General features: G+C 43.2%; 1 protein-coding gene across 2 annotated transcripts in view; it reads right to left on the bottom strand.

The window, feature by feature from the left end:
• Positions 1–3,023: 3,023 nt before the first annotated feature.
• prkd1 (protein kinase D1) overlaps positions 3,024–24,581 on the bottom strand; it is a 54,790-nt gene continuing 33,232 nt past the window's right edge. For both annotated transcript variants that reach the window (XM_079529071.1, XM_079529072.1), the window contains exons 11-21: positions 24,122–24,319; positions 23,401–23,500; positions 23,123–23,175; positions 19,362–19,434; positions 19,050–19,156; positions 17,941–18,102; positions 17,471–17,569; positions 16,526–16,686; positions 14,359–14,465; positions 12,160–12,245; positions 3,024–6,758 (exon numbers count right to left, since the gene is read on the bottom strand). In XM_079529071.1, the coding sequence (XP_079385197.1) occupies positions 6,528–6,758; positions 12,160–12,245; positions 14,359–14,465; positions 16,526–16,686; positions 17,471–17,569; positions 17,941–18,102; positions 19,050–19,156; positions 19,362–19,434; positions 23,123–23,175; positions 23,401–23,500; positions 24,122–24,319 (1,377 nt within the window). In that variant the 3' untranslated portion in view covers positions 3,024–6,527. The remainder of the gene's footprint in view (positions 6,759–12,159; positions 12,246–14,358; positions 14,466–16,525; positions 16,687–17,470; positions 17,570–17,940; positions 18,103–19,049; positions 19,157–19,361; positions 19,435–23,122; positions 23,176–23,400; positions 23,501–24,121; positions 24,320–24,581) is intronic.

Raw genomic sequence — 24,581 nt, 5'->3', positions numbered from 1 at the left:
CCATAGCACAGCACTGTAAATATCAGACACCAATACATACAACAGCCCACAATAACAGCAATAACTAGAAAAAGTGCCCTTCTGGGCACAGGTCTCCACCAGGAGGATAGGACTGTGTGAGATGTTTGGCAAAATGTTTAGGAGTAATATAAACATGTTTGCCTTTGATGGCAATTGGATGATTTGAGGCATTGTTCCAAAAATGTGTTTTGCAAAAATCAACCTGTTGGTGGCGCTATAACAGGCCAATGTGAAAAGGGTGGGATATATTCCTCAGCCTAGTAAGAAAATGTGTGAAAGATTTCACGTAAATTGCATGCTGCGTTCATGATTTGAGGCTTTTGTTCAAAACGGGGCAATCTTGCAAACTGTGAAAGCCAATTCTAGCCAATTAGGATGGAATACGAAATATCGGACAGATCCGACTTGAGCACATGACCATAGAGATACTGTGTAACGATTTGTGAGATTTTTGGACAGAATCTGGAGGAGTAATATCAAAAAATGTGTTTTACAAAAGTCGGCCTCCTGGTGGCGCTATAAAAGGCAGATGCGGAAAATGCAGGTCAAAGGTTTGTCCTTGGCCTCTAGGGAGTGTGCATGCAACATTTCACGCAGATCGGTGCAGTTTTAGGTAAAAAATTAGAAAAGCTGCCTCATGGTGGCGCTATAACAGGCCGTTCTGGAAAATGCGGGGCAGAGGTTCATCGTTGGCATCCAGGGAGTGTGTGTGCAAAGTTTGGCATCGACCGGGTTAACGGTGCCGGAGATTAGCTGGTAACGGACGGACGGAAGGACGGACGGACGGACGGACACACACACGGACGGACGGACGGACACACACACGGACGGAGTGCAAAACATACTCTCTCCCCATGCCTTCGGCCTGGTGGAGACAACAACATGACTGACAACAGTTCACACTCAGTGAGGTCTACTGTTTAAGGCAGTGGTTCACTTCCCAGCAAAAAGCCCTTATTTTATGCTGTACTTAGTATATTCGAAAATAGCTGATCTACAAGCTCAAATAGCCGATATACACGCTCACAGAGACTGATAGATTAAAGTTGATATAGTAAGTATTATGGCTGTGGTTAATAGTTTAAGTAAACTACAGCATACCATCCTGATATGCTGCCTAGTGTCTACATCAAAGTAATAGTTCACTGTGAAGTTATACTAAAGTATGCATACATTTGAAAGATACTGCAAGTATAATGACATAACTAGTAGTTTTCACATCTTCTGCTAACCCAGACTACTGGTTATCATTCTGGTCTGGAAAGTAACAGCTGTGTAAAAAAACAGACAGGTGTGGGTCTTATTTATAAAATAAAACAACTTTTCTGAAAGCAACACATTCCAAGATTATATATTATTATTATTATAATATCTTTATTTAAACATAAACCAGAAAAAAAAATACATCTTTAAAGCTGCTGCAGATAGAGACAACGACCCATTTCGGGCCAGCTTGTTCAGAGCACAAAGAGGTACAATCAAAGAGGTACGAACAAGCGAAGCCACCGCTCAACAAACTGCTACAGTTCAGCTCTCAGCATGACTAGACGATGACAAATATCTGCCTGTCATCCTTCATGTTATAGGCTATTTACTTAACCACTTCTTAAACCCTCTAGTAGTCCTCCTCTTATAGTGAAACTGACTACAGTTACCGGTACAAATGCACTCGGATAAGGCTCACAGATAGGCTTTGGTCTACTGGTGTCATGTAGGAATAGCAGGGAGGGCTGCATTGTAGGCTTTCACTGAACCAAATACTATAACAGTTAATTTAATTAAAGAGTTGCCCGTGGGATAGGAATGCTAGACAGATAGGGGTTGAAATGGATAATAATGAAGGGACGCGAAATGTCAGTGTAATAACTGCCCTTTAATTTAAAGGGTTACCTATTATTGACACCCACCCACGCACAGGTTTTTATTTTACAAAATACTTTAATGTAATTTCCGTTTTTACTTCACCAGGAACCAACATCTAACAAGATCCTCAAAACATATCAAGTGTCTGATATGCCTAATTTATCCACCGTCACTGAAAAAAAGAAAAGCAAAAAAGTACAGTATAAATTGGGCTTAATGACTATAATACTTTATTTCAGGTCCGATTTTCCAATGAATGAGTACTGCATGGATAAGGGATAATATATCCAATATTTAAGTGTAGTTCTGTACTATTGCTAAGTTAATTAAAATTTCTCGTATTGCCTGACCTTGTTTCTAACACTCAGTTGTAAAAGGCTCCATTAAAGTACTGGTTATAAACCGGGGGCTGATATTTATAAGGTTTTCTCCGTGTATATCAACTGCTTAGAGGCAGTTCTCGAAACTCTAACCTCATTCTTATAACAGCTGCCTCAATCCCCACACTATTAAGGCAATTGGCTGATACACTATTTGACTGTGTCCACACAGAATGCAGAACACTATACACAGTTGTCATAGTCATAGTGTAGATGCAATTCTCATTCCACTTTGACATTCCAGTCAAAATAAGATTTTTCTCTCAATTAGCTATGTACATTTCCCCTTCCCATTGACAGTTGTTCATGATGTAAATCCTTGCATGCAACATACTATGTACAGCAACAGCATTGTATTTATGCAAAAGGCCAGCATGATGGGTGAATGATTGGAGTGCGTAACTTCCCTTCACAAAATTGAAGAGTAAACAAGAACACATGTTGTCAATTCCATCCCATATAGGTGCAAAATTGTGAACACAATACTCACAAACATATAAATGCTCCAGGGTTCCAGGGCACCGTTGTCAGAGTCAGGAAAAAGGTGTCCGAGTGCATGGCGGGGCAAGAGGGAGCGGGCGGGAGGTAGATGATATAACTGTTTTGGGAAAGCGGTTAGAGTTTCTGGAAATACATCCAAGCAATTTAGACTGTAAATCTAGCTGGAAAAATGTTTTCAAATATTTTTCACTTTACATTAAAAATATATACAGAAATTGGCAAGAAAAGATTTCACGCTCCACAAACAAATGTTCCCAATAGATGTTCACATTACAATATATTTTAGATTTAGTTTTGGCTCTCAAAATATATTTTCTCCCATATACTGTATTTCCTCCATACTGCACGCACGCACGCACACACACACACACACACACAATATATTGTGAGTGACCCACTATAAACCCTTATAGTATTCCATTCAAATCATGGCACTGAGAAAAGGTACTGTATATACCTGGACCCTTTTCCTTAAAAGTAAGACTCATAATGTACCACTATTAAACCGTTACCGTTACACTTCAAGAAACAAACACTTGCTTTTGTGAATACAAATATAAAATAAGACAAAGCCTCATTAAAAGGAAACATCTGTAGAAGAAACAAGTTTGACCACACAGATGAATCCTGTAGGTTTGTTATTCCAACCAAATTCCAACAGCTGACTTCACTAATTAATTTAACACACGTTCAGCCACAGAGGAGGAAGTAATTAGTTAAATCGTCTGATGGAGTGTTTGGTTGGAATGAATCACTGCAGGCCCTCCATAAGTGTTTGGACTACACTGACCTAGATAGACCAATAGAGCAGGGTTTCTCATCAAAGTGTGCAGTGGGCGCTGTGGCATTCATGAGGGCGCTGCGGAATACTTTGATATTTGGAATCACTTCTGTTTAAAGATGGTGCCGTGATTTTTGTATTTTGTCCAGTTTTTCATGTGTTTATGAGGTGACGGTACTTCATTAGTCATGTGGCTGTTATGTGCAATCTTCCCTTTGTATTTAGGGTTTCTTCCTGGAGGCTGAAACCATGACAGTCAAATGTGCCAATGAAAAAAACAGTGATATAGTAAAAATCTTCCTCGTTATATAATAATAATACCTGATGATCATGTTTTAGGGTGAAATCACAGCACTCCATCTTTAACCCAATAGCACGGAATCAGGAATCTTAAATAATGTCAAACCCGATCTCACCCAAACACGGTGAAATAGCATGGATTGTCAATTCCGTACATACAATACTAGTGAAAGTCATGCCTCCGTCGCGGTCAAAACAGTAGTAGTGTAATACGTACAGCAATCCGTGCTATTTCACTGTGTTTGGGTGAGATCGGGCTGCTGTGGCTGTCTGTAGCAGACCAAAGGCTTCATTAGAAACACTGAAATGTATGAATGACAATAAATAATGTAAACATATTCATTCACATAGATACCATTCATGTACACAATCTTGAGGTCAAAGTGCTCCCCCACCCCCCCCCCCCCCAAAAAACAAGAAGCAAAACGGTGAAGCAAAAAGAAAGAAAGAAAGAAACATACCATTATATTTTTGTTACCGTTCATGTGCTTTTGTTTGTGTTGTGCACTGCTTTCAGTACGAGAGCAGCTGACATTGCTATTTTCAAAGGGGAGCCACAGTTAGCAACAACCTCATAAAGGGCCGGTGGTGTAGCCTACTGTGGACAGAGTTCTGATGTTCTCCGAGGGCCCCTGGGCCAGTAGCGTGGAATTTTGGGGTTTTCTCGGTTTTCTTATCTTTTTGACCTAAATCTAACACAATCGACAGCCAATGAAGGTCCAAGGAGCCCTTTTCAGGGCCTCAAACCCAGTACCACGCAGTCCAGTTTCCCTGAAGGGCCCCTGAGAGCCAACGGCCCCTGGGCCGTGCCCCCAACGGCCCAATGGCTAATTTGGCCCTGGATCATGTTCTTAGTTAGTTAGTTAGAACTAACAACAAAATACAATGTGTCTGAACATTAAACCAAACATGTCACTTTCAACAAAGTAAAAATCTTTCTTGACTAAAGCTAGGCATAATACAACATTGGTGAGTATATAATTCTGTAGAATTTAATTTAATTGATATCAATTCTAAACCCTGGTCACTGCCTGCTACCAAATTACCAGTAGTGTTGTTGCCTTAGTTAGGACAGGTGTCGGTTTGATTAAAGTGGAATTCAAGAACCCTCTACAATTTGGAAAACTGCACAACAAGCTTGTAGCATCCCAACACTTTTATCCAAAACCATGAAGGGAAGCGTAATTTCTGTGAAGCATCTGACTAGCAGCCAACAGCTTCATTCACTTCCTGTTGTCTCTGGTTCCGCTTTAGTTTCTTAGTGGTGTATTCCGGCTCAAATACACAATTCCTCGTTCTTTCCTTACACTTAAGTATAACCTGAATATAGCTCAGTATACTGTATAGTTGGCCATGCTGTACTGTCCTCTATTTGCTACAAGAAGCTTAGCGTTACTGGAGGTGGTCTGTTAATGTACAGTACGTTTCACGTACTGTATATTTGTGATCATAAAAACTATCCCCTCTCAATGTTATTATCATCCGGATATACAATCAGAAAATATAAATACTTTTCAGTGTTTTTTAGAGCTAAATAACATAAATGTATTTTAGTAATTTTGAGGTATAATAAGGTTATAGTTTAATTTCATGCAGATTCATTGTGCACTGAAACGGCATGGCATCAAATGTAAACAACAAAAAACATATTGTTTGCCAGACGACGTAAAACCAGCAGGAAATCACTAGTTGTAGATGTTGGTTCGGTATACAATAAATTTGAGGTAGAAAGTTGTTGGCATCAGCACAAGAACTGCTATTGTTATACAGCTAATGAAGTTAAAACTCATTCATGACTCAATGGCATGACTGATCAGTTGAGCGAATAATTTGCGTGACTGGGCTACACTGGAATTTGTACATTCATTTGCTATATAATAATGTTTCCTGAATCTTTGCAACACCTTGCAATGAATGTGCTGTAATCAAATTCACCTCGGATTACCTCACATTTGAACATCAGAACTCTTAGTACTTAGTAGTGACCTCATCCCAGCCCTCATAGAGACACCACAGTGAATGCAACAGTAACATTACATGACATCGAAGGCGTCTCATTGACATCACAGCGTTCTCTCTATTGGCTCTTTTCGACTACATAGAACTAAGTGAACCCGTGCCATGCCGTGCTATGAAACATATTTCACAGATCCTGGATTTGTTTCCATATACGCAACGGCTCGGATTCAGTTGGATGTGTTAGTCCGATGTCCCAATAATCCCACACCCATAAATCCGACTACCCAATATATCTCCAAACCCTAACTCTAACCCTAACGGCACGGGAAGCTACGGGTGAGTCTTAATCAGCCACGGAGTCGGACTAACGGGATGTCGGACTAACGTGTCCCCCCCAAATTAGGTTCTCAGAACCTAATTTGCTAGTATAGTACCAACTAAGTAATGGGAGCCCAGAACACATATACTTACAAAAAAACGGAAATGAGCTTGTCGATAATCCGTTTACGCTTCTTTTTATGACCTTTCCCCGACCCTTCAGGGGTTGTTTGTTCTGCTTATAATGGAAACATAAACATGAAAGTAAAAGCATCACAGAACGTCACAGGTTCTGTAAAGTTTCAGCCTATGGATAAGGTTCTGAGAGGTTTGTTTACCCTTCGTAGTCAAAAAGAGCCATTCAGTATGATGCTCTGTGACATCACAGTGACGTCACAGTGAGGTCACAGCTCACTGACTCTCTCGCTGAGCAGTCCCATGTCCTCATCCTCCTCCGGGTAGCGCACGGGGCCGCGGTTGTGTGGGCTGTGAAGCCCGGTGGCGAGGTTCTGGGGGTAGTCGAGGCCCGACTGGTGGGCATGGTGCTTCCAGCGAGGGTCGTCGCTCTCGTGGGTCAGGTAGCGTTCGTTCATTCTGCACTCTAAGGTACGCAGGTCCAACCACATCTGGTAGTCCTGGAGGACGCACACGCACGCACGCACGCACGCACGCACACACGCACGCACGCACGCACACACAGGCAGGCAGGTTAGGCTAGTACAGAGCGTCTGTATCTTAATTTTTTTATTGCTTGTTTATTGCCATTTTAAGATCATTGACAGGCAATTTGTTTCACATTACAAAACATGCTCATCATTTTCTCTCAGTTAATTATTTTTCTTTTTTTCTTGATGATAAGAGCGCTCCTCACTTCACACGGGTGAGAGTTCTTTCTAAACTATTCATGCTGTATTACTTGAACTAAATAGTTCAAGCGATTTCCATTGGTTCTGCTCCGTTGAGTCGGTCTTATCCATAAGCATTCAGAAAACATCACCAAATACAGACAGAAAGAACGCAGAGTAGCCTACAGTATACAGAGTGACATCATGCAGTTCATTGAACGTGCTCATGTTTTTGATGAATGGTGAACATTTTGTAACTAATCGACCTGACCGTGATATGAGACGGACACTGTACTTGAGGTCATGCACACAGCTTTAATCAGCTGTGTGGCACACGCACAGAGCAGTGAACCGCACAACAGCGGGACCTCATATCGTCTAAATCAGAGGTCTTCAACATTTTAGCTGAGAGAGAGACCTCCCCCTAGAGGGCAGCACGGGTCCATAAAATTGGACCCGGTCCGAAACGGACCCGGTGATATCAGAACAGAACCGATCCGGATCCGAAAACATTCTAATTGGCCACACCCGGCCCGGACCCGGCCCCGAAAGTTTTGGATCCGGTCCGAAACGGACCCGTTAAAAACAGGATCCGATCCGAAATAAACCTACCCGTTCCGAAAGACCCGTTCCACCCGTGGTGTGTCCAATCCTATATTATGCTTATTTTCACCGTGACTGTGATTATGAGACTGAAGTGAACACTGTGACTGAACGTCAGCATCACCCCCGCCTCTACAAAGGAGCGCTGAAAATAGCCGATCTACAAGCTCGCAATGCGTCGCAAATCCTTGGCGCACACTTTAATGCAGTCATCAAGAATGACAGCTTTTCTTTTGGATGGAATTGCTTTCCGAATAGCAACAAAAGACGTGATGGCACTTTGTTGTTGTGGTTGTTGACCCTCGCCGGCGACTTCTGCATGTCGTAGGTAAGCAGTGAGTCACACTTTGTGCATTTAGCAGCACCAACATTTTTACCGTCCGCGTCGACAATGATAACAAAACTGTCCCAGACATCCGACTTCCCCTTAGGAGATTGCGTGCTGTAATCGTTTGATTGTAGTTTGCGTTTCACCTCGCTCAAGAAGGGGGCCGCCATGGTGATGATAGCTACTGTTCGTGTTGTGTGTGACTGTGCGCGCGCTGCGCACACACTGTGACACACCCACCACCAGTGGATACGTTCCATTTCCAAATCCTCGAGGCGTGTATTTTAGAACATAATCATTACAACGCAGTTGAACGCACGCATACCATAATGTCTATTTTCAAAACCTATTTTTAAAGTTGAAAGGTTTAATATATAATAAAAATCGGGTCCTGCACGGGCATTTCGGGTATTCTGCATTGCAGATGCCCGAAACGAGGCCTGCAGCTTTGAAATGGAACCGACCCGTTCCCCGACGGCATGTCAATATTTTGCACCCGACCCGGCTCGGTTCTCGGTTCGGATCTCGGGTATTCGGGTCCGGGTGGACCCGTGCTGCCCTCTACCTCCCGGCTCCTCCCCAGGCTCCCCCCACTACATACAGTACTTGTGTATTTACTAGATCGCTTCACTGACTATCGGTGTTGTGTAAATATGTATTTGTTGTTTATTTCAGAAATGTTACCACTTAAAGTTTAAGTGGTAAGAACTTTGGCCAAAAATAGTTTTTTTAAGAGGGTTTAAGTCTTAAACCCTCTTAAAAAAACTTTTTTTGGCCAAAGTTCTCAGTATACAGTATGGATGCCAGGGTGCTAAATGGTTCATGTAAAATTTTGTAAGATTTTACATTAAAATCTGTTATATCTGCCTATTTAAGGAGTAACAAAAATGTCAATTTTATCCAACTTTACTGAACCTCTTTTCTTTCTCTTATTTACTTTATGCATAATAGGACACTGGTTGACTTTTCTTGGCTTTCAAAACTAATCCTTGTTTGTGATTAGTAGTGTGTACAGTTCAATCTATTTAGTTTGGGAATGGGCAATGGCAGTGATTGAATAAACAAGAAATGACTCAAGTCATTATACTGTATATCAGCTTGCATTCCATTCTCTTGCATATTGTACCTTTCTGTAGTCGCGTTTGCAGTCATGGTCCGGTGGGGGAGAGGAGAGCGGGCTAGTGTCCCATTGGCCGTGGGGCTTAGTGTCCCATTGGCCGTATAGGGCTAGTCTCCCATTGGCTCAGATGCCAACCAACCTCGCCACTAGACCACGTGACTAGACTAGAAAGTCTGATCATTGATCAGCTCTGCAAGCTGATAAAAAATCCTTTGAGCAGCTCATCTCTCTCTCCCTCTCCCTCTCTCTCTCTCTCTCTCTCTCTCAGTTAATTAATTAACATTCTAAATTGGGAACTACAGTACACTGCATAATGTATATACATGAACTAGTTCATTTTAATGTGTGTGAACTGAACTCTGAGCTCGCTGAAGTGTGAAACACCGATGTCATACATCAGGTCACAGATTGACTTTGTGGAAGCAACCAGGCAAAGTTGTCATTGTGCAAATTAAGACATTGCATTATGCGGTAACAAAGAAAGAAGGCACAGAAAGCATGAACAGACAGCACTTTCTTGTGAGCTTCACGGTATGATGCCAAACAACCTCCTTGAAACTGCAGCGTGCTTCTCATCTGAAAAATATAAGCAGAATTGCATGCACACTGCACCGACACCTACTGTATAGGCTATGCAATTTTAGCCGACAAATACAAAGACCTCTGAAAGAAGGAACTAATTGCTGCTGCTGTGTGTGGGGTACAACAGAGGATATTATGACTTCCTCTGGCATCGCTAATAAAGATGTTGGAAGTGCTGGAATTGTGTGTGGGTTTCAGACAGTTTATGTTGGGGTTTGGTGTCATGTCATATTCATATATAGGAATGCTGGTGTGCAAGTGCTGCTCAAAAGGTATTCCTCCCATGCAGTGTACAGTAGGTAGGCCTACACCCTGCACTGCCACTCGTACTGCTTAACACCCTGAACGCCCAGGGTTATTTAATCCATTAAATCATAGTGCCGATCGATTTATAGCAGCCACATCCGGATGTTATCCCGGATGTGGCTGAAGCAGCTGTAGCCAAAGATGTAGCCAAAACACTCTAGAGGCGATCGATTTTCGGTCTCGTCGGCTAAACCTGGGGGGGAACATTTTCGATGACGTCCCACTGTTGCGCAACATCGAATGTTGCGCAACAGACGCTCCCAGCCTGTGGAGCGATGCGATCGGTTTTGATATCAATAATATCCGTCCTTTTGATCAATCTCCGTCCTGGGCGCTGGGTGTTACTAATTGAAAGGGCGGAGAACTTCGTCCTGTGCACTCAGGGTGTTAATATACCTTTGAGCTGTTGTGTGGAAATAATACAAAAGTCCCCCCCATTCTGTGTTTCCTAGAACTGGAGGTCTGAAAAAGGTAAGTTATTAATGACATAGTAAAATGTTGAAAATGAGTGGAATTCCCCTTTAAAGCTCCTTCGAGAGCTTTGAAAGTGACTCGTATTGTGGCCACTATGTTTTAATTTCACTGAACCATTTCTTGACTGGGGCCAAGACACATCTAAAAAGAGCGTCTTGAGCTTGTGTATTATACAGATAGGCTATTAGATGGAGATCTGATTCTGTCAGTCAGGTTTTCACATTATACAATGTCATATTAGAAACACTGAGTGAGGTTTGCAGTGGCATTTTCTATCTAAGCAGTTCAGGGCCACTGATTTTGTGACAAAAGACCGACAGTCCCCAGCTGTTTCAGTGACTGATTGCAAGTGATTGAGGCATCAGAGAAATGTTTGCTACAGTTAGGAATAACTGAAGAAAAAGATGGGGAATCTGAGAGAATCGTTGCGCTATACTGATGATGTTATGAAGAAAGATTATGCACAGAACTGGCTGGGACATGGGAGCGTTCAAAACAAGACATTGACTTCGAGATTTGCCTATTCGCTTGTGACCTCTACACTACAGTGGGCAGGTCTGCGCCCAGTAGAAGTGACTTAGATTTGCGTTCATTGTTTATTTCAATTCTTTGACAGACACCTCATGGAACTTAACCGTTTTCAGTGTCTCTCATGGAATACTGTAAAGCTGCTGCCTCCCTGCTGTTGCCTGTGGCAGACTCAGTTGGCCAGACTACTCTATTGTAGTTTAAAGTTACCTGTAACCAAGTGCAGCTAAGTGTTAATTTAATTATATTGCATTATAGTTGACCTGTAGCCATGCAGGGGTGGTTGAGTGTTTATCTAATTCTACTGTATTCTATTGTAGTTAGTCTATATACGTAGCAAGGGGTGGCAGTGTTTGTTTTCAGCAATTCCAGTTTCAAATATAATGGCATTCTATTGTAGTTTACTGTTACCTGTAGCTAGAGGTGGAAGTGTTAATTCAATTACTGACAATTAATTACACAACACCTGTCTGTCTATTGGAGATGACCCAATCACTCGGGTTACATCAACAACTTTCCTTGGTGTAATTATCCATGAAAGACTAAGATGGAAAAAACACATTAGCCATGTCTGTAATACAATATAAATTCTGTTGTTTGGTTCATCATAATTGTCTCCCAACTCTTTATTATAGTTTAATTTTCCTTATCTTTATTGCAATATCATTCAAAGATTCTGCAGGATTGCTACATACAGTGATTGGTCTGTTCATTCTGCCCCTCTTTTCATTTGCCCCCTCTTTTAATATTTTACCAATTTTTTATTTAAATACATACCTAACCTGCAACTTCATTTTCTAAGTATTGTTCCAGCCAGTTTCATTTCAGTTCAACAGTGATATTATGCATTTCAATACAAGACAGGCAAATCATTTACATCTCCCAATGTAAATGATTACAGCTTTACTGTAATCTTACCCAATTCTACTTCATTAAATCATTTTAAACATAAGCTTAATTATTTAATTATATTTTTTGTATTATCTTTTCTTTTCTCTAATCATGTCTTACGTCAATAGATAACCAAGTATTCTAATCATATTATAGTTATTTTATTTTATTGTTATGTACTGAAATCATGTATTTTGGAAATTCTATATTCCTTGTTTACAATCATGTTCTAAATGTTCTATTGTATCTTACATAGGTAGAGGCCTCATAAGCCCGTCAGGCTTTTTGCCTCATCCTAGCACTTTCCATTTTCAAAATAAATAAATACAAATACAAAATACAAAGTACTGTATTAGTACCTGTAGCCAGGGGTGGCTGAGTGTTTTGTCCACGCTGTATCTCTTCCTCATCTTCACCTGCAGCAGGTTATTAATCAGGTTCAAGGCTAAAAGACAGACAGACAGACAGACAGACAGAGAGAGAGAGAGAGAGAGAGAGAGAGATAGAGAGAGAGAGAGAGAGAGAGAGAGAGAATAGGGCGAACTCTCATTATCAATGGAGCCGAGGTACATAACAAGCAATGCAGACAGAAAAAGCACAAAATAAATTGCTGTATCAAATGCAACAGTTAAAATATAGCAACAATCATTTTAAATGGCAATGCAATAAAATCACACAAAAAAATAAGAAAACAAAATAAGGCCAAAAACAACGACAGTTCAAATCAACCACATCAGTAATTAATCCACGGAACTGACTCAGTGAGATTAACGTCCACAACATATTGATTCTGACGCGCATATTGTTCCAAACGTCAGGAGCGTAGCAGATCTGGCTAACCTTATTTTAAGGTGTTTGGGAGTGGGTAAAGTGGATAGTGGATACCAATATTCCAGCAAAGCAAAGCATGGCTGACAGATAGAATAAAGCTACCACAGGAAGAAGACTGGAGGGGATGTGAAAGAGAGAGACAGAGAAACTGACCCATAGACAAACGTACTTGCAGAGCAAAAACAGAGGCAGGGAAAGGGTGAGAGAGGGAGAGGTGTATGGGAGAAAAGAGGAAGTTGAGAGAGAGAGGGAGAGAAAGGGAGGGGAGGAGGGCAGGGGACGGGAGAGGAGAGGAAGAGAGGGTGGGAGGAGAGGATTTAGGGGTGAGTGGCCCCCCGCGGTGGGGGCCACTCAGGGCTAATGAGCAGAGCTAACATGATGTTAACATTTCTTCAGGGGTCAGTGGTCTGAACAGGGGCCCCTGGCTTCTATAGGGGCCACCATCGCTTGGCATTACTCACATGAATGGACCAACAGATGAATGGAACGCTCTCGCTCTCTCTTTCTCTATGTCTGTCTGTCTGTCTCTCGTCATCTCCCTAACTACCCCTCTCTCTCTCTCTCTCTCTCTCTCCCTCCTTCCACACCCTGTCTGCATCTTTGTCTCCCTCTGCAAGTCACTCTCTTTCTTTTGGACTCCATTTTGCAGGCTCTCCTCTCTTCTTATCCTCTTATCATTTAGCAACCTAAGCCCTACATGTACTGTATATATTTCATCGTACGACATATATTGAAAATAGCCAATCTATACAAGCTCACAACGCATCACAGTGCGACGGCAAGTTGTGAGCTTGTAGATGTTTCGCTGTTTTGGAAAATGTTCACCTATACAGACCAAAAATAGGGACAGCAGCTACAACATGGTTAAACAAGACATTCCTATATGATGTGTTTTGTGTTCACCATCCAGCTGTCAGAGATTTGCTGCTTCAATAAATTCATTACACTCATTAAAAACAAACTTTTACGGGTTTTTTTCTTTCTTTTCTTGCCGTGTGCACAAACTCTCTCAGAGGACAAGCTGTTCACAGCATGGGGTAGGAATGCCAGACTGTGTGTGTGTGTGTGTGTGTGTGTGTGTGTGTGTGTGTGTGTGTGTGTGTGCACGTACGTACGTACATACATACGTGCCTGCGTGCGTGCATGTGTGTGTGCATGTGCGTCTATGTGTGTGTGGGTGTGTATGTGTGTGTGTGCGTGTATGTGTGTGTGTGCATATGTGTATGTGTGTTCACGGATTTGGATAGATGGAGGAGAGGAGAGAAGAGGAGTGTCAGAAGGTTGATAGGCAGTGAGTCAATCCCACACACACACACACACACACACACACACACACACACACACACACACACACACACACACACACACACACACACACACACACACACACACACACACACACACACACACACACACACACACACACACACACTTGAAGCTATTGACAGCAGCAAAGTACGTCATGACAGATAAGCGGACTGACATGACATGACAGACAGACAGACAGACAGACAGACAGACAGACAGACAGACAGACAGACAGACAGACAGACAGACAGACAGACAGACAGACAGAGGGGGAGGGGACAAAGCAGAAACCACAACTGGAAACCAACGTTCTATTCTAGAGTATATGTGGCCTACACCTGATCTCACTGGTTAGTTTGGAATGAAAAGCAGGCTTGCCTCCGTGTGGAAGGCCTGTGTGGTGAGTACATGGAACATACCCTCCTGTGAGACCTTCTTCCAGGGATGAGGGGGGTACATGAAGGCAGCATTCTGAATCTGGTCATGAATGTCCTCGTCTTCGTTAAACGGAAACGTCCCACTGAGGCTGACAACAGAGACGGAGGTTGTTAACAACTAGCTGAACAACTCGTCGCTGCCGGGTGAACGCGTCATTATGTCCAAAACCGTTCCCTTAGTCTTAAATAATTGAAAATTGTGAAAATAGCAAAGGAAAATAGGGGAGGGTTGTGCCTATCTAATCTCAGTTCATGGGAAGGTCAGCTAATTTTTACTTTGAGTCCAATGGAGGGTCATACAAATTTGAATTCATAAATTAGTCAATCAATGACGGTCGTTAACAAGCCATCAACGCACTGCGAGTGTGAACCACTATACCTCAGAGAGAGAAAGAGAGAGAGTCTATTCAATGGTGGTTAAACTTTTAAACAATAATATTTAATAATATATAATAATATTTATTTCCCCCCCCCAGTCAGATGGAGGGTCATGGAATTTTACACCAGGGTACATATATTTTCTCCAGAGGTATATACCCTTTAAAACAAAAACCTGTCCCTTAATGTTAATTGATTGCTTTGTATTTTCATGTGTTTCTTGGTTTTTAGTTATGTTTCTTATTTCCAGTTAGAGTTTATCTTGCACTGTGTAGCCTACCTTTATTTTGTAGTTTTGTTTTGTGCTTTCCTGTCTGCCCCTGTAGTTCTGTGCCTGACTTGTCTAACCCTGTTATTAGTCTAGTTTTCTCCACCTGTGTCATGTTTGTCTCTCAGCCAATCCCTGTGTTGATTTGTTAGTTGTTCACCTGTGTCTAGTCAGTCTTTGTCTATGGGTGCGTTCGGAAATGCGCACCGGGAATGTGGTCAGTTTGTTGAGTGTGGTGGGCGGTGACGTCACAGTGTGCCTTATTTACGAACGACCACAGCTGTGACACATTCACACCGCCGACACCGGACAACCCCAGCTTCAGGGTAGGGTCGCTCAGTGCGGGCACTCTGCACACCCGGTGCGCAGCGCACTGGATTTTCGAACGACAACGCACCGAGTGCACTGAATAAACGAACGATAAGAGAGCACACCAGTGCGTTCAGGGCGCATTTCCGAACGCACCCTATATATGCCCCAGTGTGTTTCAGTCCTTTGTCAGATAGTCATTGTAAGTCATGAGTGTTTAGTGTATTTCCTAGTTTTGCTTCTCTTGTTCCTAGTACCTTTGTTCCTAGTATTCTGAGTCTTGTATATTACTTCCTCGTGTTTGGTCCTGGTTGTGAGTTTTGTTAATAAACTCTGTTGCATTTTACATCCTCTGCCTGCCTCTCTATCTGCACTTGGGTCCTACACCTTCTCTGCCCTGCACTGTGACAATTGCAGGAAATAAACACTCATGGTCTGTAAGGACCATAAGCACTTAAACCCTATGGTTGACCGGAGTCCCTCACGGCTCTATACTAGTGTATTTTCAGTTTTCTGCTCTTGTGGAGAAAGCTTTTGCTGAAAATAGCTGATCGACAAGCTCACAACGACGCACGGATCAGCTATTTTCTACGAAAACATACCCCACAATACGGATGCTGGCGTTTAAGAGGATAATAATTAGATACTGTACTATAACAGAAGAAGTAATTTGTCAAATTCATAATGTATAAAATAATCACAATAGCTCAGTGGTTCTCAACCAGTGGTCCGGGGACCACCAGTAGTCTTTGAGGGGATTCCAGGAGGTCCCCAGCTAAATGATGTGTTGGTAACCAAATGGACCCTGGTCCCTTATAGATCTTTAACTCTTGCTATTGTAAAATGAAACCAAATGGACCCATAAAATACTATTGTTAAACATCTGCATTATTTAATTTACAAGAAGTCTACACAATTAGAGAATGTAAAATAATTGTTATTTTGATTTTGATTGTTTGCCTCCTGTGGCACCACATCAATACAGCATGGATTATTGTGGACAAAATCTTATCCAACGACAACTAAACATTCTAAGTCTTGGGTCTGAGAGGCTAAATCTCATCAAATGGTGGTCCCTGGCTCAAACGCAGAATAACTAATGGACCTTGGTATGAAAAGGGTTGAAAGAAACCCCCATGCCATAGATAGATAGATAGATAGATAGATAGATAGATAGATGAATGCTCCTCCTACCTGACATAGATGATGACCCCAACAGACCACATGTCCAGAGAGCGGTTGTAGCCTTTGTTCCGGAGGACCTCGGGGGCCAGGTAGGCTGGGGTGCCCACCACGGAGCGCCTGAAGGACTTCTCACCGATGATACGGGCAAACCCAAAGTCACACAGCTTCACCTGCAGCACAGACAGACAGACAGGAAATTGAAGTAACTTTCATTTGAGCTGCCCAGCAGACACCCGATTCGACTGTTATCAATAGACAAGACCGCAGTGATCACTTAGGATCAGTACGATTGTTTTCGACAATCGTCGACCAGCTAAGGGGTCCTTGCCTGGAAAAACATTGGAGACCCCTGCCATAGACATCTATAGACATTGGCCTAAGCTCAGCTCACTGTTTAAACCGTGTACAGAGACAGAGACAGAGACATTGTTTTGATACTACTCTCCTAATGGAAATAACTTGTACAACTTGACTAATTTATTGATGTAATGATGTATTTAGTGCACACGGACCGTTTAGTGCTACGCACCCAGGTCCCCTTTATAAGTGACACAGAAACATTCACATCTAGATTATAGTTGAAGAAGGCCACCCGGCCGAAACGTCCGTCTGTTACGCCTTCTGGGGAAAACTGAAATAAAACAAGAATCCTAACGGATAACGTGAGTGCTGGTATTTATTCCTTCAGAGACATAAAGCACCCATGAGTTTGTCTGAAAGATTCCCTTTAACAAACAATGGAATGTGCCTTTAAAATAAATACTGTGATTAATGTGATGACATCACAGAGCAAGAAACACAGAGCAAAAATAAACACACTATGCGTGCATGTACTGAATAGCGTTGAATTTGTGATGAATCATCAGGATACGACACTGAGCCTCTTAGACATCAGAGCAGAGTTTAAAACGGGCTCTGACTCAACTGACGCACGCACACGCACACAGCTGTTACCTGTGGAAAAGAGTCTGCAGATGCCAGCAGAACATTCTCTGGTTTCAGGTCACAGTGGACGATGTTCTTAATGTGGAGGTGGCGAAGAGCTACAAGGATCTGACACGCATGCACGCAAGCACACACACACACACACACACACACACACACACACACACACACACACACACACACACACACACACACACACACACACACACACACACACACACACACACACACACACACACACACACACACACACACACACACAGGTCAGAAAAGGTCGGGAAGTGATTGTGTTACCATGTAAGGGTCCCCGGGGGGTCCCCGGAACATCCAGAGCCCCAGGAACGGCCCAGGGCTCACACTGTAGTATAGTGTACTCTGTGCCACTTTACTTTGTGCCGTAAAAATGAAAACCCAGAAGGAGGAGTAACTTCAGTGTGTGCGTGCGTGCGTGCGTGCGTGCGTGCGTGCGTGCGTTCTACCTGTGTAACCAGGAACTTGGTGATTCTCTCTGGCAGTCGTCCCTTCTCGCTGGACAGGATCATCTCCAGCATGTCTCCATGGAGCTTCTCCATGACAACGAACACACGCTCCGGGGTCTCGAACATGCAGTCCAGGTTGACCACACCAGGGTGTTGCAGGTTCTGGGATGAAAGCTATCATCAGCATCTTCAGCAGCATCGCAGGTCATAAATATGTCCGTGCACGGACAAAGGCTGAGACTTGTCTTTGTCCGTCGGACATTTTTGATTTCCATTTTACACACCATTAGGCCTATACTGTTCTTATTTTGATCATGAGACCCAATTACTGAATGTCAGTCTCCAGGTTTTATTCAGAATATGTATGACACTTTATTATGACACTATATGGCACATTAGGAGTCCACTAGCACAGCGGTTATCAAATGTTATAACCAATTCTGGGCGGGAACCCCTTTTGGTGTTTTAAGCATTGTGTTATACTTTAACTATTGAAAAATAGCAGATCTACAAGCTCATAGAGTGGCACAGAGTGCCGCGCTACGAGCTTGTAGATCTGCTATTTTTGAAAAATCGTGAAAATGTGGCACAAATCTTTGGATATATATTCTTTCAGAGCCAAAGTTTTTAACTCAAATCTCTGCTTCTGGGGTCCCTGGAACAACATATTTTCAGATGAGGGGTCGGTGGCCAATTACATAGACTCTTGGGGGTCCTTGACATGAAAATGTTTGAGAACGACTGACATGGAAACATAGGTTTTTCAGAATACTTGTCAGGATGTAGAAGACATTTTTAGAATCGTCCTCAGGTCTAAATGGGTATTAACTCTGAGAGTGTTCAAATGGAACCAAATGGACCCTACGGGTTCATTTGGTTCCATTTGTACACTCTCAGAGTTACAGACCTGTGTTATGGTCATTCAGGGCTAGCTCTTTATGTGTTTCTGGTAATATTATTATTGTAAAAAATTGAATTTTGACAATTTTTTTTGTCAAAATTGAATTTTGACAAAAATGTCCTTTGTGATCAGCATCAGCATAACCATCTGTGTGTGTGTGTGTGTGTGTGTGTATTGTGTATTTCTACAGTGTGCATGTACTGTATACCTGTAGTATTGCCACCTCATTGCGTAGCTGGCTTTCCTGTTTGGTTGGGAATCGTAGTTTATCGATGATTTTAATGGCCACGTCGCGGCCTGACTTCCTGTGTTTCCCTGCAACACAAACACACACACAGCTATGTGACAACGCCAGTAGCCTGCAATAATCAGTAACCTGCCAACCTCTGTGTGTGTGTGTGTGTGTGTGTGTGTGTGTGTGTGTGTGTGTGTGTGTGTGTGTGTGTGTGTGTGTGTGTGTGTGTGTGCGTGTGTGTGCGTGCGTGCGTGCATATGTGTGCTGTGTGCACACGTGTGTTACCTCCATACACGATGCCAAACTGCCCTGATCCTAGCACCTCGTCAGGAAAGATCTGATACACAGAGCTGATGTCCTGGACAGACAGACAGACAGACAGACAGACAGACAGACAGAGGCATTTACTGTAAACATATCAAAAACAAATGGTGACGCCTTTTTGTCTTTTTGAAGCATTCGAGTGTCTGTTGTCCTACAATACTGCATGGTATACATTGACCTGATCTCGCTGTCTCTCGATCTAGGATCCGATTCTTATTTTAGAGCTAAAACTTAGTACCTGCATGGGGTGGAGCCTTGGGCTCATACATACTCCAGTTTTAGGTGATCAGTTATCACCTTCACCTATCACCGTCACCTTCATAATGAGTCGACGTCATCATACTCGCGGTGATGTCCTTAAGCATTAACCCCGCCTCCCTCTGGTTCAGATGCAAAACCCCCATGCCTGCAAAAACCGTCCACCCAACTTGTAGACCAATCAGTGAACGGGGTGATAGCTCCAGAGTGAAAGGACTTGTCTGATAGTGAAAACAGAGAGATGTGTCGGGGTCCGTGGTGATAGCTGATCACCGTGGCAAATGACGTAATGTTGTAGTTCTCTAACCCTTAAAAAATAGTATGAGTATGCATGCAGCTTTAAGTCTCTCCGAAGGATTTGTGTCAGATTCAAACATAATGTAAACCAATGAATGAGTAGAGTAAGTGTATGGATGATGGAGTGCAGGCTGCTCTGCCATCCATCCATATCTGGAATTATACATCGTTGTCGGCGTAAACCTTGTACAGTTGGAGGCCATCGATATTGTCCTTTTCTTTTTGCTGAGGTTTGCGTGATCTGCGCAAAAGGACAGTTAACCCATTTTGGGCGGGAACCCCTTTTGGTGTTTTAAACATTGTTATAATTTAGCTATTGAAAAATAGCAAATCTACAAGCTCATAGCGCGCCACCGAGTGGCGCGCTACGAGCTTGTAGGTCTGCTATTTTTGAAAAATCGTGAAAATATTTATTTCAGAAAACTGGAGGATTTAGAAGGATTTTTTAAAATTTTGAGGTCAGGCCTAAATGGGTCAAATGATAAGGGACAATATCGGTGGCACCCAACTGTATGGCAGCCAAGTCTATGGGATTTGTTTATGGCCTTTGTGATGTAAATCGTTCTCCAGCCAAGTCTATTGACTTTAATGTTTGTTTAGGGCACTAAATGACAATGCATGTGGTCGATATAAATACATCTCGACTAACTAATTTTGTTTCATACACGAAACAAACCTGCGTCATGTAGCAGCCAAGTCTATCTATAAGCTTGAGCTTGTAGATCGGCTTATAGAGCTTGTAGATCGCTCGTAGATTGTCTATTTTCACTATTTCAGAAAACGTCCGTTTCCCTTTCCTGTATGAGAAGTAACGGTTTTTGGACATACAGTACAAGGTTTCCACCCGACATCGACGATTTCCCCTCTCGTTTTGTGTGCAATAATCTCCCCCACCTTTTAGTTTGACAGCCTAATATCACGTCGCACCTCGACAGGGGAAAGACAGAAATACGATATTACCACCATCAGTTCCCCCCACCCCCCCCCCTCTCTCACACACTCTCACACACAAACACACACACACACACACACACACACACACACACACACACACACACACACACACACACACACGCACACACACACACACACGCCTGCCGCCTTGCTCACTGCCTAATTATCATCAGGGCTGTCGTCATGGTTACCACGGGCTGAGTGGCTAATGACAGTAATCTCCATTTTGCTTGAAGACGCTCACACCTTGGAGCTCTGACGCACTGATAGAGAGAGAGTGTGTGCATGGGTGTGTGTACAGTAGAATAAATGTGGATGTAAAATAGGCCTGTGTGTTGCCCAAGGTGTGCGTGCGTGCGTGCGTGCGTGCGTGCGTGCGTGCGTGCGTGCGTGCGTGCGTGCGTGCGTGCGTGCGTGCGTGCGTGCGTGCGTGCGTGCGTGCGTGCGTGCGTATGTAACCGGAAGTGACCGGGCCTTTGCAGCGACCAGTCTTAGACTCTGGAACAACCTACTGTACCCCTCCATATTGGCTCTGCTCCCTCATTAGAGGCTTTTAAGTCCTTATTGAAGACTGATTTCTTCACTGTGGCCTTCGACACTGCTTGATTGTATAATTTGTATAACTTTTTGTAATACTTTTAACACCTTTTTTATATTCTATTTTTCTTCATAATTTGTTATGCATATATGTTGTGTTTTCTTGTATTGATCTGTTTCTCTTAGTTTTTCGCCTGTCTTGCTTTCCTGCTTTTTAACCTGTACAGCACTTTGGTCGACCATTGGTCTTTGTAATAATATGTGCTCTTTAAATAAAGTTTGAGTTGAGTTGAGTAACGTGTCTAGAGCAGTGTTAGTGTTGATAGCTTGTGTGTGTAGAGTACACTCTGAACACACAGCAGTACGAGGTGACAGCTCCCCTCATACTGATGCATTGTAGTTCAAAAGATGGACTACAATTAGTTAGCATGCTAACATTGTGTTATCGCATTGAGACCAAAATAATGCCTTCTAAATCAGTATTTGGCCACGGACACCACATCTGAAATATGTTCTGTGCCAGGGACCCCTCAGAAGAGAAGATTTGTGTTAAACATTTTTTTCCAACACTTTATTAATTTTAAATTATTTAACACAAGAATGTTCATAAATAGCAGATGTACAAGCTCACAGTGTGGCAAAAAGTGCTATTTTTTACTAAAATCTAAAATGACCCAGTTTTACAAGAAGTCTATACGATTAGAGAAGAATTGTTATTTTGGTCAACGTTTTGCCTGTTGTCTCTCCTAATGGTATACCAACACCAATACAGCATGGAATTGTGGACAAAATCTGATCCAACGATAACATATTCTACGTTCTGGGTCTGAGAGGGTAAATGTCATCAAATGGTGGTCCGTCGCTCAAATGCACAATAGAAAATGGGCCTTGATATGAAAAGGGTTGAAAACCAGTGATCTAGGCATGTAAATATGTCAAGTGTGTAATGTGTATGTGCATGTGTGCGTAGGTACTATAGGTCAGGGGTTCTCAACCCGTGGGTCGCGACCCCTCGGGGGGTCGCCAAATTATTTTAGGGGGTCCCCAAATTATTTTTAAAAAAAAATACATTTTATTTTCACGATTTTTCAAAAATAGCAGACCTACAAGCTCGTAGCGCGCCACTCGGTGGCGCGCTATGAGCTTGTAGATCTGCTATTTTTCAATAGCTAAATTATAACAATGCTTAAAACACCAAAAGGGGTTCCCGCCCAAAATGGTTTAAGGTTATTGTAGCAGTCAATTTATATTGGGGGTCGGGAGGGGGCGGGGCGGGGGTCCCGAGACATTGCCAAAGCATTTCCGGGGGTCCCCGGCCAAAAACGTTGAGAACCCCTGCTATAGGTGTGTGCGTGCATGCAAGCAGTTAGCAAGGTACCGCTCAGTATCAGCCATTATAGGAAGCAGCTCAATTTGGAGGAGGCGTCGTTTCCTTTATCCATGATTTATGTCTGCTGTGTCTGACAGGTATGTCAACCATACTGTATGTAACAATGTTCTGCCGTCGATGCACTTTGTAACTGTCTGTTCTCTTATTGTCTGACTGCACTGGCAGTGTTTATGACCTTTGTACAAGGCGTCTTTGTACTTCTTTTTATGTGGACATGAAATAAACATTTTGTGTGTGTGTGAGTGTGTGTGTGTGTGTGTGTGTGTGTGTGTGTGTGTGTCCTCACCACATTCTCTCTGACCTGGCAGTTGGAAACAGAGATACTGATGGACACTTCATCTGAGGGAGACAAACACAGCAGTCAGAAATCTATCTATCTATCTATCAACCCCCTATGTTTTCAAGATGTCTTAACTTGCACGCACGCACGCACGCACGCAGGCAGGCACGCACACGCACACGCGCACACACACACACACACACACACACACACACACACACACACACACACACAGGGGTGAAAGCATGATCTCCTGGGCAAAGATTAAAGCGAGTAAATCGTACTGTGTTTGGTGTGTTTTGTTCCTGTTGAGATGGCAGGCATCAGAGCATGTTGGATGGCCATCTCCCACATCCTGGACACGTCCTGACCCACACCACTGACCTAGTGAAGCACACACACACACACGCAGGCACGCACTCGCACACCCGCACACACACACACACACACACACACACACACACACACACACACACACACACACACACACACACACACACACACACACACACACACACACACACACACACACACACACACACACACACACACACACACACACACACACACAGGGTTAGTTTAACTAGTTTAAAGTGGCTGGAGAGCAGTAACTATATCTTCGCTGTCGGGTGGGAACTTAGCCGATCTACAAGCTCACAATGCCAAAAATCGTTTGTACTTTTACTCAAGTACATTTTGAATACAGACTTTTACTTGTAACAGTCTACATCGCAGAGTATTTCTACATCGCAGTATTTCTACATCGGAGTATTTCTACATCGCAGTATTGATACTTTTACTAAAAGTAAAAATCTGAGGCCCAGGCAGCTAGTGTAGTGGTCCAGGCACCTAGGCTGCTGAGCCAGCCTGACGGCGTGTCGCGGGTTCGAGTCCCGATCCAGACGACCTTACCCCCCCATCTCTCCCCCCATTTCCTGTCACCATATTGTACGCTATCCAATAAATACAGAACCCCCCCCCCCCCACCGCTGCATGGGCTCTCACCAGTAAGTTAGTGTGTCCGGCCGCGGGGCTGGCGGAGCAGGGGGCCGCAGTACTGCCATCGGGCCACTGGAGGCTCTCTCCTATGTAGTAGACCAGTGTTGCCGTGACGATCTCGAAGCAGTGTGGGTTGGCTCCGTCGGGGAGCAGAGACAAGCAGCGCGCCGGGTCCAGAGACAGAACCTCACACAGAGGGATCTCCTGCAACAGTGTACACACGCATGCACAGCATGCACCGCGCACGCGCGCACGCACACGCACACACACACACACACACAGTGGGCAGAGTAGAGGTACAGTAAACAGTGGAGTCTGACCTACCATAATAAATGGTAAATGGTGCATTTATATAACGCCTTTATCCAAGGCGCTTTACATAGATTGTGCATAACATTCACCCATTCACACACATTCATACACAGATGGCGGCGGAAACCATGCAAGGCACCAACCTGCACATCGG

The sequence above is a fragment of the Electrona antarctica genome (assembly GCF_951216825.1).
Source record: "Electrona antarctica genome assembly, chromosome: 18".
Lineage (NCBI taxonomy): Eukaryota > Metazoa > Chordata > Actinopteri > Myctophiformes > Myctophidae > Electrona > Electrona antarctica.
This window is presented reverse-complemented; position numbering and strand designations above follow the sequence as displayed.